We start from the raw sequence: 14216 nt of genomic DNA, 5'->3' as shown, positions 1-14216 counted from the left end.
ACAAAAAATTTGCCATCCGTTCAAAATATGTCTTTTACTATGTATATTTAAGGAAACAAAAAGAAAAAAGAAAAAAAAAAGAGATAATTCCAAGCAGCCATAATATTTTTCTATGAAATAGAGATGTACCCCTATACCCTACAAAAAAGAAAAGAGATCAGAGGGTATTATAGAGAATCTCGAAAAAGTGCCTTTTTTAGATTTGATTGGAAGTTACAGTTAAGTATATACAATCTTATAAAACGCCAAAATCAGAAAAATATGAGTGACAAGTGTTATAAAGTACCACTCATTACATTAGACAACAAAAAACTGAACTGATAAAATAATAGTTCCACAGTTTCATTTCAGTTCTGTTTCATATCAGATTCACATTCTTCTTCATTCTCTCTGCTCCAAATCTATTCATTTTCCCAATGAATTGCCTTCAAAATCTTCCCAGGTTTTTTTTTTTTTTTTTTTTTTGTTTGTTAAAGTTTCATTTTTTGTTGGATTAATTAACTTTTTTAATTTTGGTTTTCAGATCATCTGGTTTACCACTTAGAAGCTTCACAGGCAATTCAAGAAAGCCTTTTTCCACTGTTGTTTCACTGGTAATTATCTCTTTAATTCGCTTATCAGTATTGTGTCCTTTGATTGGAGTTGGACACGTTAATTTGATTAGTGTATTGCTCCGTCTCAATTTATGTGAAGGCGTTTGAATGAGCACGAAGTCTAAGAAAGAAAGACTTTTGATACTCGTGGTATACTCATTCCGTTCCATAATAAGTGGTTCTTTAGACTTTTCAATTTTTTTTCAAAATAAGTGATAGCTTTAAATTTCAAGAAGACTTTGGGCAGATTCTGACATTACTCTTATTTAAATAGTCAAGATTCATTAACTATCTTTTTCTTTTTCTAGAAAGTAGTAAAACTTGATTAGGGGCAAGTTAGTAGAAACACACCTGATTTTCTAGGAGTGATCAATTTCTCAAGGGGGAGTAGATATCTTTTTGGGACGGAGGGAGTACTAAATATAGATTTTTTTTTTTTTTTGGGACTGACTAAAAAGTAAAGTGTCTCATAAATTGGGATGGTGGGAGTATTATGTTAGTAGGTATTTGGCCATAGATTCCAAATATTTTTCACTTTATTTGGAATTTATGAAGTTGAAGATGGAGTTGTGTTTTGTTATAATTTTTGCAAAGGAGAGAAGACAGCATTTTTTATTTTGAATTATGAAGATGGAGTTGGAAAATAGGTTATAAGTTGTTTTCCAACTTCAAGTTGGATTTGGAATTTTCATGGGCAAGCACCGATTTTAAATAAAGTGAAAATTATTCCGAAAAACGCGAGGTTAACGGGTCATAAATATAGAAAGATATCATTTTTTGGACTGACTAAAAAGTAAAAGTGTTGCATAAATTGAGATGGAGGGAGTATTATTTTAGTGATATTGGGAGAAAATTATATGGGTCCATCCTCATTTGGTAGAAATCTTGGCTGAAGAATTGCCGGGGACTAAATTTGGTTTGTCTAAGGAAGTGCTGGCAATATTTTCATTTGTTTTTGTACTACTTGGAGCCCTCAGTTTTTGCTCCTATAAAGAGGGGCAGGTTTTCTTCTCATTTCACTACACAAGCAAAAGTAGCAGATAAACAAGTCACACACATTGAGAAAGTAAATAGTGTGCTAGGAAAAATACTGTGAGCGGTGTTATAGTAAGTTGTGTATATCCAAAGAAGGTTTCTGTGGTGCTCTCTCGAGTATTTTACTCGAAATTGCGAAGTGTTATGATATTATTTTGAACCTCTTAGGCCGCTGTTTCCTCCTTATTAAGAAGAGTTTTGCATGTTGAAATCTTGGTGTCCTTATTACCTTTTATTGTTACTTGATTACTGTGTCTCGGTACGCTGTTTATATTGCTATTATTTACTAATAGTATTATTTTCTGTGTGATATTATTCACAATAAAATATTTAAGTAATGGTTATAAAGTTGGTTTGATAGAGAAACCATGTCTTCAAAGAAGTGAAAGTAGTATATAAATTGAATGGTGGTAAGCATCTTGCGGCATCCTAGAGAAAATATCATACAAATTGAAATGGCAGGAGTAGTAATTTTGTACTTTCTACTGGTTTTGATCAATATTGAACCTTATCATGCTCATTGTTTTTTCGTTCACAGGGGATGACAAAATTTGCTGATCAGCGTCGAAGTATTGTGGCACAGGTAATATTTGAAACAGCTATTTATGAATCATACGCTATTTATGAATCATTCATTGGTATTTCCTTTTTGTTTTTTTCTGGACTTTTGTTTTTGAATTCTGTGTTCCTTGATCAGATTATCTATCTGAACATGGTACTCTTTTTCTGTACAATGTCAATTGGTCTTGCACATTACTAGTAGTGATAGTTTAAATTGCGAAAAAATCTGCCTGCTTTTGTGTCTCTTTTCCTTTCCATTATCTTCTAACCGAGATCTCTCTTCCCCCCCTTCTCTCTCTCTCTCTCTCTCTCACATAGTTTACTAGGAACAGGGAAGGTTGAAATTGAGTATGTTATAACATAGTGTTTACTGCAGCTTCTTCTCCTTTTCCTCTCTCTACCCTTTCTTTCATCTACGAAACCATTTCTGAATCGGCATTAGCTTACTTGCTATGTTTCTAGGTAGTATCTGGTCCTGAATCTACTACCGAGAAGGATGAGACAGAGAAAGATGCGGGAAAATCTGATACATACAGTAATGACATGACTGCAGCTATGGGGGCTGGTTAGTCTATCTTCCGACGCATTTTTTAGTTCTGTGAACTTTATGGTCTTTTACTTTGAGGATTTTTCTGGTGCAAAACCTTTCCGATGTGAATAGGAAAGCTATTAAACTTTTTAGTTTCCTAGACTTATCAAAGAAAACTTATTACTCTCCCTGGCAATTTTATAGAGCTACATTACATGCTAGCTAATAGGTTAAGTTATGTGCATGCTATTTTCTCTTCTTTGTTTCTCCTTCTTGCCTTCCCCTTTTTTGAAGAACATCCTTTCCTTATGCAAACTGCAAATCCAAGTTTGCTCTACGTAGACATGATTCAGTTGTATTAGCATAACTTTCAGATCATCTAACATAATGACATGCACTTTTAGTCAGTAATTAATCAATTAAAGTTTGCACAGTCCTATTAACTAACTACTATATGTGGCACTCATATCGTCGCTGACTTTCTTAATGCAGTCTTAACCTATAGGCATGAGTTAGGAATGAACTACACCTTCATCCTGCCAGATTTGATTGTTGGGTCATGTCTACAGGTAATGAAATTCCTTTTCCTTTAAGCATATTATCCTTTTCAGAAGTGACCTTTTGACTTATTTGACTCCAACGAAATGGCAGACTCCTGAGGATGTGGACAAACTTCGCAGCATTGGAGTAAAAACTATTTTTTGCTTGCAACAAAATCCAGATCTCGAGTATCCATGGAATATGTCATGTATTTATTTCATGTTGGATCAACAAATCTATTTCACCCTCAATCTACAACATTCTTTACAAGTCCTTAATTAGTGTTCTCTAGATATTTTGGGGTTGATATCAGTGCAATTCGTGAATATGCCAACAAATGCGGTGATATTGAACACTTGCGTGCAGAAATAAGGTTAGTTTAAGAGAAAAAAGTCAGCAGTGCATTGTTTTGTGATCGTAACTCTCTCCCTCTCTTTCTCTCTCTGTCTCTGTCTCTGTCTCTGTGTGTGTGTGCGCATTGTTTTCGTTTAATGAAACATTACCATTTCTTTTTTTTTTTTTTAAAACAACTTCTTTGATGTTACAAATAGTGGAGGAGTTTATGCAATTGAGAAAGACATGCTTTTCTTTTGGTTACTTTTAGTTCTAAAAGGAAATATATTAAAGATTGGAGTTGGTTTGAACATGAAATAGTGATACGCTCAAATTACACCTATTAATGGCGTAAAGCGGACGTTGTCAAATATAGTAACCCAACAAGGTTGGGGTCGAATCCCACAGGGAATATGGAGAGAAAAGAGTACTAATCGTATGCGATACTAGTCTTTAAAGGCTTTAATCCTATTCCGGATAGGTTGAATTGGTTGTTGAATAATGTAATTGAATACTTTGATTTGAAATATAATTAATGCGAAAGAGAGACTAAGGTTGTGTTCCCCAACTTGATTAGATATTATGCTTCAGGTTTCAATGTGATATATTTCTAATGGTTGTTCTGTGAATATGCACTTGATCTCTTAAGGACTTCCTAATGTTTCCCAACAGTTAAGCAGTATTTCCTCTTTATGATTCTTCCAAATATAAAAGAGTTGCAATCGAAGAGCGACCAAAAATGCCAATTTAGACTTGTTCTTATTCCTAAGTTAGTCTATTAAACGAGGGTTAACGCCTCGAGTCATTGTTATTCAATCTTACCAATATTAACTCTCTTTTCCAAGAAAAGTTAATATAATGGCTTCGGCTAATGCTTGCAATCATTACCCAACGCTAACGCACAAAGATAGAATAAATAATAACAACCATTATGCATATATCAATATTAGAAACCCATTCACATAATATCCATCATGGGATCCACAACCTTAGCTTTAAAATTAGCTACTCATAGTTTTGGCTAACAAAGAAAGCTTACAAGTTAACATAATATACTTACAATGCAAATACAAGAAGGAATGAGAGTGAAGTTGTTGCTTTAAATGCTCCAACCACTTCTAATATTTAAGACCTAGAGTTTATGCTCCCAAAAGAAATCTGAATAATGAAATAAAAACCCTACTTTAAGTATTTATAGGGACAAAAATCGCGCCAAGTTTCTGGACAAAAACACTCTTATGCGGCGTCGTTACGGACCGTAACCCAGGTTACGGTCCGTCCTTCAGTTCGTCATTTGTCAGCTTGATGTTACGGCCACCATGCGACGGACTGTAACCTGTGTTACGGACCGTCCTTCTGAGGCGTAACTTGTGACTTTACTTGGCAACTCTCTGGAAATTTGGCTGATGTTACGGTGATATGTTACGGACCGTAACATGAGTTACGGACTGTAACACTGACGGTTTCAATGAAAACTTTCTGGAAATTTAGGCCTTGTTACGGTTCAATGGTATGAACCGTCACATGAGTTACGGACCGTCATTTAGCTCCAATTTGTCCGTTTTTTAAACATTTCATCTCATTTCCGATCCTTAGTTAACCAACCCTATAAAACACAAAAATAACATAAGAAACAATGTAAAAACACTTAAAAACAAGCAACACTTCTAGTTACAAAGGCATAAAATGTGCCGAAATTCACGGCATATCAAATAGCAGGTTAAATGAACCTAGGGACATGTGTATGCACATTTAAAGGACAAGAAAGAGAACATCTATTACTGGGATGATTTTCCCGTACAGGTGCAAAAGATTTGTTTTCTGTATATCCCATGAATCAATTCCTTTTCATCCTTCCATTGCAGGAAATGCAAGTACTAAAGTAAGCACACTTCTTTATTTCCTAGTCACTGGGTGGGCAGTTGTCGAAATGGTTTACAGATGCCAAAATTGTTAAACTTCTTATTATGGCTGATAATTATACCTGCAAGGGCGTATACTTTTTCTTATAAGCTTATTATGTCCACAGGACCTTAGCATAATTTGATTTTTTTTTTTTATTTTTTTTTTGAGATGGTATTCTTTTTTCACATTCTTATCTCAAAACCATGTGAAGAAGGAACAAACAGGATTTGGAATTTGATCCCGAGCATCAATAAGCTTTGTTTATAACATCATATGTGCAGAGTACTAAAAGATGAAGAAGTTTTATCCGTTTCAAGAATATTTGTTAAATGTACACTACCTCACTTGCTGATGTTGGAAAAGTGGTTCCTCATTACATGGTCTGACATGTCTTGGGATTCTCATTCTAACCCAAGCTAAGGTGAAAACAGTAAAAGTTTTTCCAAAAGTGAGAATATGTTGTAATTGAACAGAAAATCTTAGTGTTTGACGATTTGCAAGTGAATTGCTGTGCATACTAGTTCCCAAAATTGGACAAGCATCTTACGTTTGTGGCTTTATAAATTTTTATCATCACTAATACGTGATTTCATGAGGCATTTCAAAAAGTTAATTCCATGATGCTAATTCCTAAGTGCGCTGATGCTCGATGAAGCAGGGATTTTGATGCATTTGATTTGAGGTTGCGGCTGCCAGCTGTAATGAGCATACTGACGAAAGCCATCAATAGAAATGGGGGGGTGACTTACATACATTGCACCGCTGGACTTGGCAGAGCTCCTGCAGTTGCGGTATGTGCTTATGAGTTTCTTTATGTCACCTGGTGACTGCAATGACATTAAAGTACTAATTCAAATGATAGTCTAGGCGTGGAAATTTCCCCCCTCTTGCTTGTGGTATTTGGATCGTTTCTCTAAACTTTAATGACATAGAGCACTGTATGGTTGCTCCTGGAGCATAAACATTTTTAATAGTCAACCTTGAATTGAGAAAATGTTGATCTGGTTTCTGGCAACTGATAGTTTCTTGTTACTATTATTATATAATACTTCTAGCTACGAATGTGTGCAACGACAAAATGATTTGAACTAATCATGTGCAACTTTTTCTTCCTAGGAATGGATAACATAGTGTTGTTGACTCCTTGAGCCTCTAATTTTCATTTACTTGAGTTTGTTCTTTGCTGTTGTTGATGCACTAATATACGTTTCTTGTACTTAATTCAAGACCCTAAGTATCTGTAGCGGCCTGCATCTTCTTTAGTATGAAATGATACAGTCAATGTCCCTTTCTGAATAATTGAGCTTCATATGTAATTATCATCTCCCTGTCTCTTCCTCTCCAACATGATGTATCACTTGGACCTCCTCTCAATCTTTGTCACTGAATCATTGCTCACCACTCCTTTCCAAATTTAACACTCATTGCGGCCCTTAAGCATTGCTGAATTACACATCAAGTCCTTGCAACAACAGAATAAAACTCCATTATAAATAGTTTCCCGTCTGCACTCCGTCATCACTCCTCCCCTCATCTCCAAATCCCGGTCCTAGCACTTTCCATACCCATCTCTAAGTTTCACCTGAATTCAAGAAGCGCCTGACCCAAATTTGTGAGTTTGAGCAAATCCTGGCTTTTCTTTGATTTTCAATTAGCAGTTCAGTGCATTGCTTTGTGCTAGAATCCATTGTGACTGCTTGTATTATACTGATCTGGGGATTGTGCTTGCATTTTTTCTTGTGTTTTTTCCACTTTGTGGTGTTAGTAATGGGTGAAGGATTGCAAGACCGTAGTAGTGCAGTGGAGAAGTTTACCGACATTTCATCATTGTCTATGTCCCTTCTGTGTGCATTGGTGCATGTTCTTCCTTATTCTAGACCTCAAAGATGTAGGGTGATGATTAGTCGTCTGGGACAATGGACTCTCTGGTGCTTGCAGGCTTCACACTAGTAGCCTGTAAGGGGAAGTGAAAAAGAAGTAGAAAAGAGACCATCCAATAGCTGGCCATACTCCAAATTAGAACATTGGCCAATTGTATGTGTTGAACCATATGATCACCTCGTTCAAAAGTTTAAGCAGAGGACACTTTTATTTACTTAAGTATGTCTTCAACACAACCCTCAGGTGCTAATTAGATTCTCTTTCATGAGTCAAGCATTTGAAAACGTCTTTTCATTGAAAGATGCTGATGTTGTAATTTTCTTATTTGAAAAAGTATCTTGTATTTGAAATACAATCACAATTAGCTGGAAATGTTTTATTTTACTTATTTAGGTTACATTGTGATTGACTTATATTTTTTTTGGAACTTTGAATTGCAGTTGACTCACATGTTCTGGGTTCAAGGCTATAAGCTTAATGAAGCTTTCAATTTACTCGTGGTAAATTTTCCCTGTTATGTTTGTTATGTAGTTTCACTTCTTGAAAATATTATTATTGCTGGCTGTCTTGTTATAACACCAAGTGTTCATTGAGAATGGTTACCATGAATTACGGTCCTTGAGGAAGAAGAGTTTGTGTTCTTGGGTCCAGTAGCCAAACTTTTGAAGTTGATATCATCTGTTGAAGATGATACCATGTTTTTTTGGTCTTTGCACTAAAAATCCTTATGGTGGTGACCTGGGGAAAGTGTTTATGTGGATCGCATCTGTAGCAAAGTTTGTGAAGCTGATTATTGCCTGTCGAAGATACAAACATACAGTAATACCATGTGTTTATTGGTTTTTGCAATAAAATTCCTCGGAATATTTTATTGAAACTTCGCTGATTCCTTTTTTCCCTTTGGTATAGCTTATTCTATTTTTGTTTTTTGTTTTTCAACTCAAACTGGTTTTACATATCTTGACGAAGTCTTTTGTTGTCTTTTTGCAGAGCAAGCGCTCATGCTGTCCAAAACTAACTGCCATCAAAAGTGCTACAGCAGACATCGTGAGTTCTATTATCATTTTAACAATTTATCATTCCCATAGTTGAAGGGGGGCCTTGGCGTAACCGGTAAAGTTGCTGCCAACCTCTTGCTGAAATGCAGGGTAAGGTTGCGTACAATAGACCCTTGTGGTCCGGCGTTCCCCGGACCCCGCGCATAGCGGGAGCTTAGTGCACCGGGTGGGCCCTTTTTTTTTTTTTTTTTTTAAACTTTTTATCATTCCCATAGTCCCTTGTGGCTTTTGGTGTTGGTGTGGGATGCTTGGTAATATATATTGCACTTCATCACTTAATAAATTGAATTGAAATTTGAATCACTAGTTAGGATTAATAATCCCTAACTTGTTTGGAACTGAGGCGTAGTTCTTGTTGTTTAGATAGGATCAATAGTACTACTTCTATCTGACAACCATACTTTTTCTTTGGTGAAAGGTCAATTTTTTTACAAAACCAATACCAGGAGGTATTGTATCTTTACAAGGATTTGTAGTGTACTTTCAAACCTGAAAGGGTTCCATCATTAGTAGATTATTTTCAATGTCATTAGCTACATTCCTTTTAGGCCAAATATACAGACACCGAATACATCTAAATTTTACATGAGAAAACAATTTTCCTACCCCTGAGTGAATTGTTCTTCACTCTTCTTTTCTCCATCTCTGCCCTTGCCAGCAGCTTAGTAGTTGTGCCAAATCTCCGGGCAACACCCATCAGTCACAATACAGATTTATGACAAATTCCAAATTTGCCAAACAACATTACACTGAAAAAGATAATTGACTGATTCAGATGCCTCTTTGATTAGCTGCATGCTCTTCTTTGTTAATGTCCTTGAGTTAAACAAGATTCGTGTGTAGCTATCCAACCAAAACAACCCACTTTAGGTGGAGCTCTTTTTTTCCAGATTATCTTCCACGGCCAACTATATCTACCAGATTCAGTTTGTCTTAATAACATCTTATAACAAGATCTCGCAGAAAATTTATCATCCGTCCTCTCCAGTACAAATAATCATTTCTGTTTTCCAAACTAAGTTCAGTGCTCATTTTTTCATAAGCAATTCACGTCCCCGACCTCCAATCATGAAATTTTCTTCTGAAAAGGAGATTCCATCAACTTTCAGTGAAACATTCAGCTATCTTACACATTCCGTCAACAGCCAGATTGGCAGATTGTACAGATCTGGAAAAAGTGTCCTGCAATGCAGTATTCTCCAGGATTTCCAGAACCTAATTTTTCTCCCACTTCCTACTTTCAGACTTGTGTAAAAGGCTGAAATCCTTACCATAAGCTCCTTATTTGTCTCCATAAGGAATGTTGACTAATTTCGTAGAACGTGGAGCTCCCTTACCATATTTAACAGTAACCACTTACTTCCGTAATTCATCCTTCCTATCATTAAATCTTCAATGACACTTGTAACGTAACCTTTATTGTGCAGCTTCAAGTTTCCAACTCCCACACCTCCAGAATAAATTAGTTACACAAAGTTGTAACAACACTATTTGTCCTCTCAAGTATGTCAATATTTTGTGTAACTGTGCACAAGACTCTCCAGTTGCTATATTGTAATTAATTGATCAGTCTACATATGGGTCTATTTCACAGTGAGATGCAGTTGGTTGATGGAGAAAAATTGATAGGATAGGAATATAAACAAAGAAAAGCTTTTCTGCATATTCTCCATTCTTTAACACCCTTTGAAAATTGAAGAGAGATGTAATCCGTTATCCATCCTTTCCCACATATTCTTTGCTGTGCTCACTTGTATATTGTTTTCTATAAAAAGATGCATCTCTTGTGATTGTAACCGAGTTGGGAAAATATTGGAAGATTGTGGTGGTTTGTCAGATAGCTGGAGGTAAAATAACAAAAATCAGGTCAATCCTGCTATGACGTGCAGAGAGAACTATTTGTTTCATAATGTACCTGGGTTACTGTATAGTTACAATATTTTACAATACCACGGACGACTTTTTATCTTTGTTTTATTATGTCTTCCTTTACATCTATTTTTCATTTCACATTCTGGCTTCTAATTATGATAGGTTGTTATTCTCGTAAATGCTTTTCTGTTCTTGACTGAGTATTCCTGTTTAAAGCTTACAGGCCATAAAAAGACGCCTGTCACATTGACATGGCATGGTGTTAAGTGTACTACAGTGGAAATATCTGGACTTGATATTGGCTGGGGCCAGGTAATAATCAAGTCTCACAAATGGTAATAGACTACTAGTTTTTTTCTTCCAATCTTTGACAATACACTAGTCACAAGTAGTTTTATTCTTTGACAATCACATACCCTGTATTCAATTTAATAAGAGGCTCTCACTACTAGGGAAGGAACATTCTGGAATAAACATTCGAGTTTCCATTAGCATTTCATTGCCTTTTACATGTTCTAAAGAAAGTTCATTAAACACTGTTTGCACTTGATGCAGCAATGCATTATTTCATGCTTTTTATTAACGAGCTCATTTAAGAACTCTTCTTATGATGTTTTCAGAGAATACCCTTGGAATTTGATGCAGAACGAGGTTTGTGGACTCTCCATAGGGAATTGCCTGTAAGTAAAGTCCACACACTTTGTGTTTCTTTATATGCCTTCAATCCTTTATAAGCAAGATTCTTAAAGCTATACCAAAAGGTTTGTTTAAGTCCTGTAACTTGTTGAAGATCGGGTATTCATGGCATCTAAAGAATATACCGTTATAAATTATTCCCCATGTCCCATTTAATGTGACACGCTTTCCTTTTTAGTCTTTTCCCGAAAGAAAAGATACCTTTCTCTATTTGGAAACTATTTAAAATTAGCATCCCAATTCACACATTAATGACATAACTTATTTGGATCCTCTTGATGTAAAAATTCATTCTTTTACTAGGAAAGAAAATGAAAAGACACGTGGAACTCTCATTAGCACGCAGTTAATTATTACTATATTGCCTTATTTCTTGAAATTCCATGTCCAAACAAATATCTTCATATAAAATGAGATGGAAAGAGTAATTGGAGAATATATGAAAAATGTTTTGGAAAGATTTTCAACCTTAATGTATCTCCATTAACAGGAAGGGCACTATGAATACAAGTACATCGTTGATGGTGTATGGACATGCAATGAGTTTGAGCCCATCGCTTCTCCCAACATAGATGGACATGTCAACAACTTTGTAGAGGTAAGGAACTGATTTCACTTGGTTGTAGAAAGAGAGGTGCATGCTTTCCTCCTATCGTGTCGTCCTACATATGCCTTTTTTTTTTTTTTTTGAAATTTCTGTTTTATTAGTTGGAGTTTACAATATTCTCGTGTCAAAATGTTTTTTTCCAAGGCATAAGACATAAGCACTGAGTAGAGCATAAATCAAATGCTGGAAAGTGATAGAAGTATTTTCCATATTTTTCACCAGACATTGCATTGGCCATACGCATAGGCAGAGGCGGATCCAGGATTTATACTCTATGAGCTCAACCTTTTAAGATTCTTAGCATTGAATCCATTATATTTTTAAGTAATAGGTTCATGTCTACTATTTACTGCAATTGTAGTAAACTTTTACACTTAAATTTCTGTTCCGCGTCAAAAGTTATGGGTTCAGTTGAACCCGTACCTATAATGGTACATCTGCCCCTGCTTATAGGCAAATGCACTTTAATATCAAGTCTCTGAACTCATTGTGATGGATTCAGTGTGTGAGTACATAAAATTTGAACCCGTCAAATTTAAATCCTGGATCCGCCTCTAACCATACATTAGCTGCGGCTGAGGTGCTTAGCCTCCTTTGTAGCTGTAACTGCTCAAAAAGTGGATATGTCTGTTTCTACCTTAACCTTTCAATCTAGAGTTGCCATCCTTTTGACTTCTCATGGATATGTCTGTATCTACCTCAACCTTTCAATCTAGAGTTGCCATCCGTTGACTTCTCATAGTTATTATCTCTTACCTAATGTTCAACTTGGACGTGCCAACAGGTTCTTGACGACAATTCAGACAGTACCCGTGCAGCAGTTCGGAAGAGGCTCAGTGGTGATGACTCTCATCTTACTTCAAATGAAAGGCTCATAATTAGCCAATTTCTCGAAGCTTATCCAGACGTAGAATGAAGTGAATGCATATCATAACTTACTATACACTTTGTAATTGTAAACAAGCCAATAATCTGCTATAACTCATGCAATTCAATAAATCATGCAGTGTAAGATATAGCTGTTTGTAGCATGACCACACGAGTTGTATGATACGTTTTTAGGAACGGACACAGTTATATGCTTTAGTGAAGTAACTATTCCATCACTACTTTTCTTCCTCTTTTTCATCCGTCCTTTAGGTAAATAAGCTTTGCTTCATTTCAGAAACCGTGGACAGGTCATTAGTTTGTAATTCTCATGAGTTATGTAATTAAAAAAAGGGACGGCCCGGTGCACTAAGCTACCGCTATGTGCGGGGTCCGAGGAAGGACCAGATTACAAGGGTTTATTATACGTAGCCTTACTCTGTATTTCTGCAAGAGGTCGTTTCCACGGCTTGAGATATCTAATTAGAGCTCATTTAATGGTAAAGTAGTTAACAAAATTCAGAGGGAAAATAGTCATTTTAGTCCTTGAGTTACAGTTTTATCCTAGTTTTGATCCCTCATGAGTAAGCATATTTAACCTTCAATTAATGTAACATGCTATTTTGCTCCGTCAAACTAAGGGAATTCAAAACTTAACAGAATCCATATTTAGAAAGAGAGAAATAAAAATAAAGATGGAACGAGTGGAGCTATGATTCAAGGATAAATGTTCAAAGGATTATTTGGGTCTACTCTCCTTTTTCTGATTCAGAATTTCAAGGAAACAAAATGAACCTTAATAGAAGTTATTCGTGATAAATATTTAAACTCATCTCTTGTTTAAATTGAACTAATTGTAAAATGAACCTTGGTACTGCTTTTTTGTTTCCTTCATAATTTGACTCTGAAAAGCATTTTTAGAAAATATATTTCTTTAAAAAATCATTCACACACCCCAACTTAAACAAAAATATTTTTAAAGCAACAATTTGGGGGTGTATACTCTGATAAACATATTGTAACTTTCAAAATATATTTCTAAAAAAATTATGATAAAAGTACTTTTCTAAATAAGCAGTTTTTTAAACAGTGTGTTGTTGAAATCGGGCGCATATGCCCAAACATCATAAATCGGTAGTACTTTATAATAACTTACCGGTCATTATAAGCTGCCTGTTAGTGCTTTGCCAAATACACACATAAAAATTAATTTGTCATAATCTATTCTAGATATATTCATAAATTTGGAGACATGACATTAACATTAAGAAATAAAAAACGAAACTAAAAAAAAAAAAACTTGAGATTTTTAATATAGCAAGTGGATTAATAAGTCAGATTTTCATGCCCTTTAATCTAGGGTCGTCTTTTAAAATAAATATTAGTGCTATCAAGGAAATTTCCATGTCTCTTCCAAATTTCTACTCTTTTATTTCTCTTTGTTATTAATTTAGTTTAATCAAGTTATCAGTAGCTACCTAATATTTATTTATTTTAAAAAATTATGACTTATTTTATTTTAAAAAATTATGACTTCTCTTCTTATTTTATAATCTCTATAGTTTGGTTTCCAAATCCATCTTGTCTGTCTTAGAAAGAAGGCATAGCTTCTTCTTTGACGTTTAACATTTGGATAGCAAAGATATAATAGTGATTTCATCATCTTTTTTCATTATGTCTTTGTTACGCTTTTTGATTTTTTTTCATTATGTCTTTGTTAAGCTTTTTGATTTTTTTCA

General features: G+C 35.1%; 1 protein-coding gene across 1 annotated transcript; it reads left to right on the top strand.

The window, feature by feature from the left end:
• Nucleotides 1-271: 271 nt before the first annotated feature.
• LOC132614325 (phosphoglucan phosphatase DSP4, amyloplastic-like) lies at nucleotides 272-12716 on the top strand. Its single transcript, XM_060328745.1, has 14 exons — nucleotides 272-442; nucleotides 524-593; nucleotides 2167-2211; nucleotides 2652-2754; nucleotides 3211-3287; nucleotides 3370-3446; nucleotides 3551-3631; nucleotides 6155-6287; nucleotides 7818-7877; nucleotides 8368-8424; nucleotides 10524-10619; nucleotides 10928-10987; nucleotides 11494-11601; nucleotides 12395-12716. Exons 1-14 carry the CDS (start codon nucleotides 417-419, stop codon nucleotides 12524-12526), a joined length of 1125 nt encoding a protein of 374 aa, XP_060184728.1. The 5' UTR covers nucleotides 272-416; the 3' UTR covers nucleotides 12527-12716.
• Nucleotides 12717-14216: the final 1500 nt, after the last annotated feature.

This window comes from Lycium barbarum, chromosome 10 (assembly GCF_019175385.1).
Source record: "Lycium barbarum isolate Lr01 chromosome 10, ASM1917538v2, whole genome shotgun sequence".
Taxonomy (NCBI): domain Eukaryota; kingdom Viridiplantae; phylum Streptophyta; class Magnoliopsida; order Solanales; family Solanaceae; genus Lycium; species Lycium barbarum.
The sequence above is the reverse complement of the archived record's forward strand: the minus strand, read 5'-3'. Positions and strand labels throughout refer to the sequence as shown.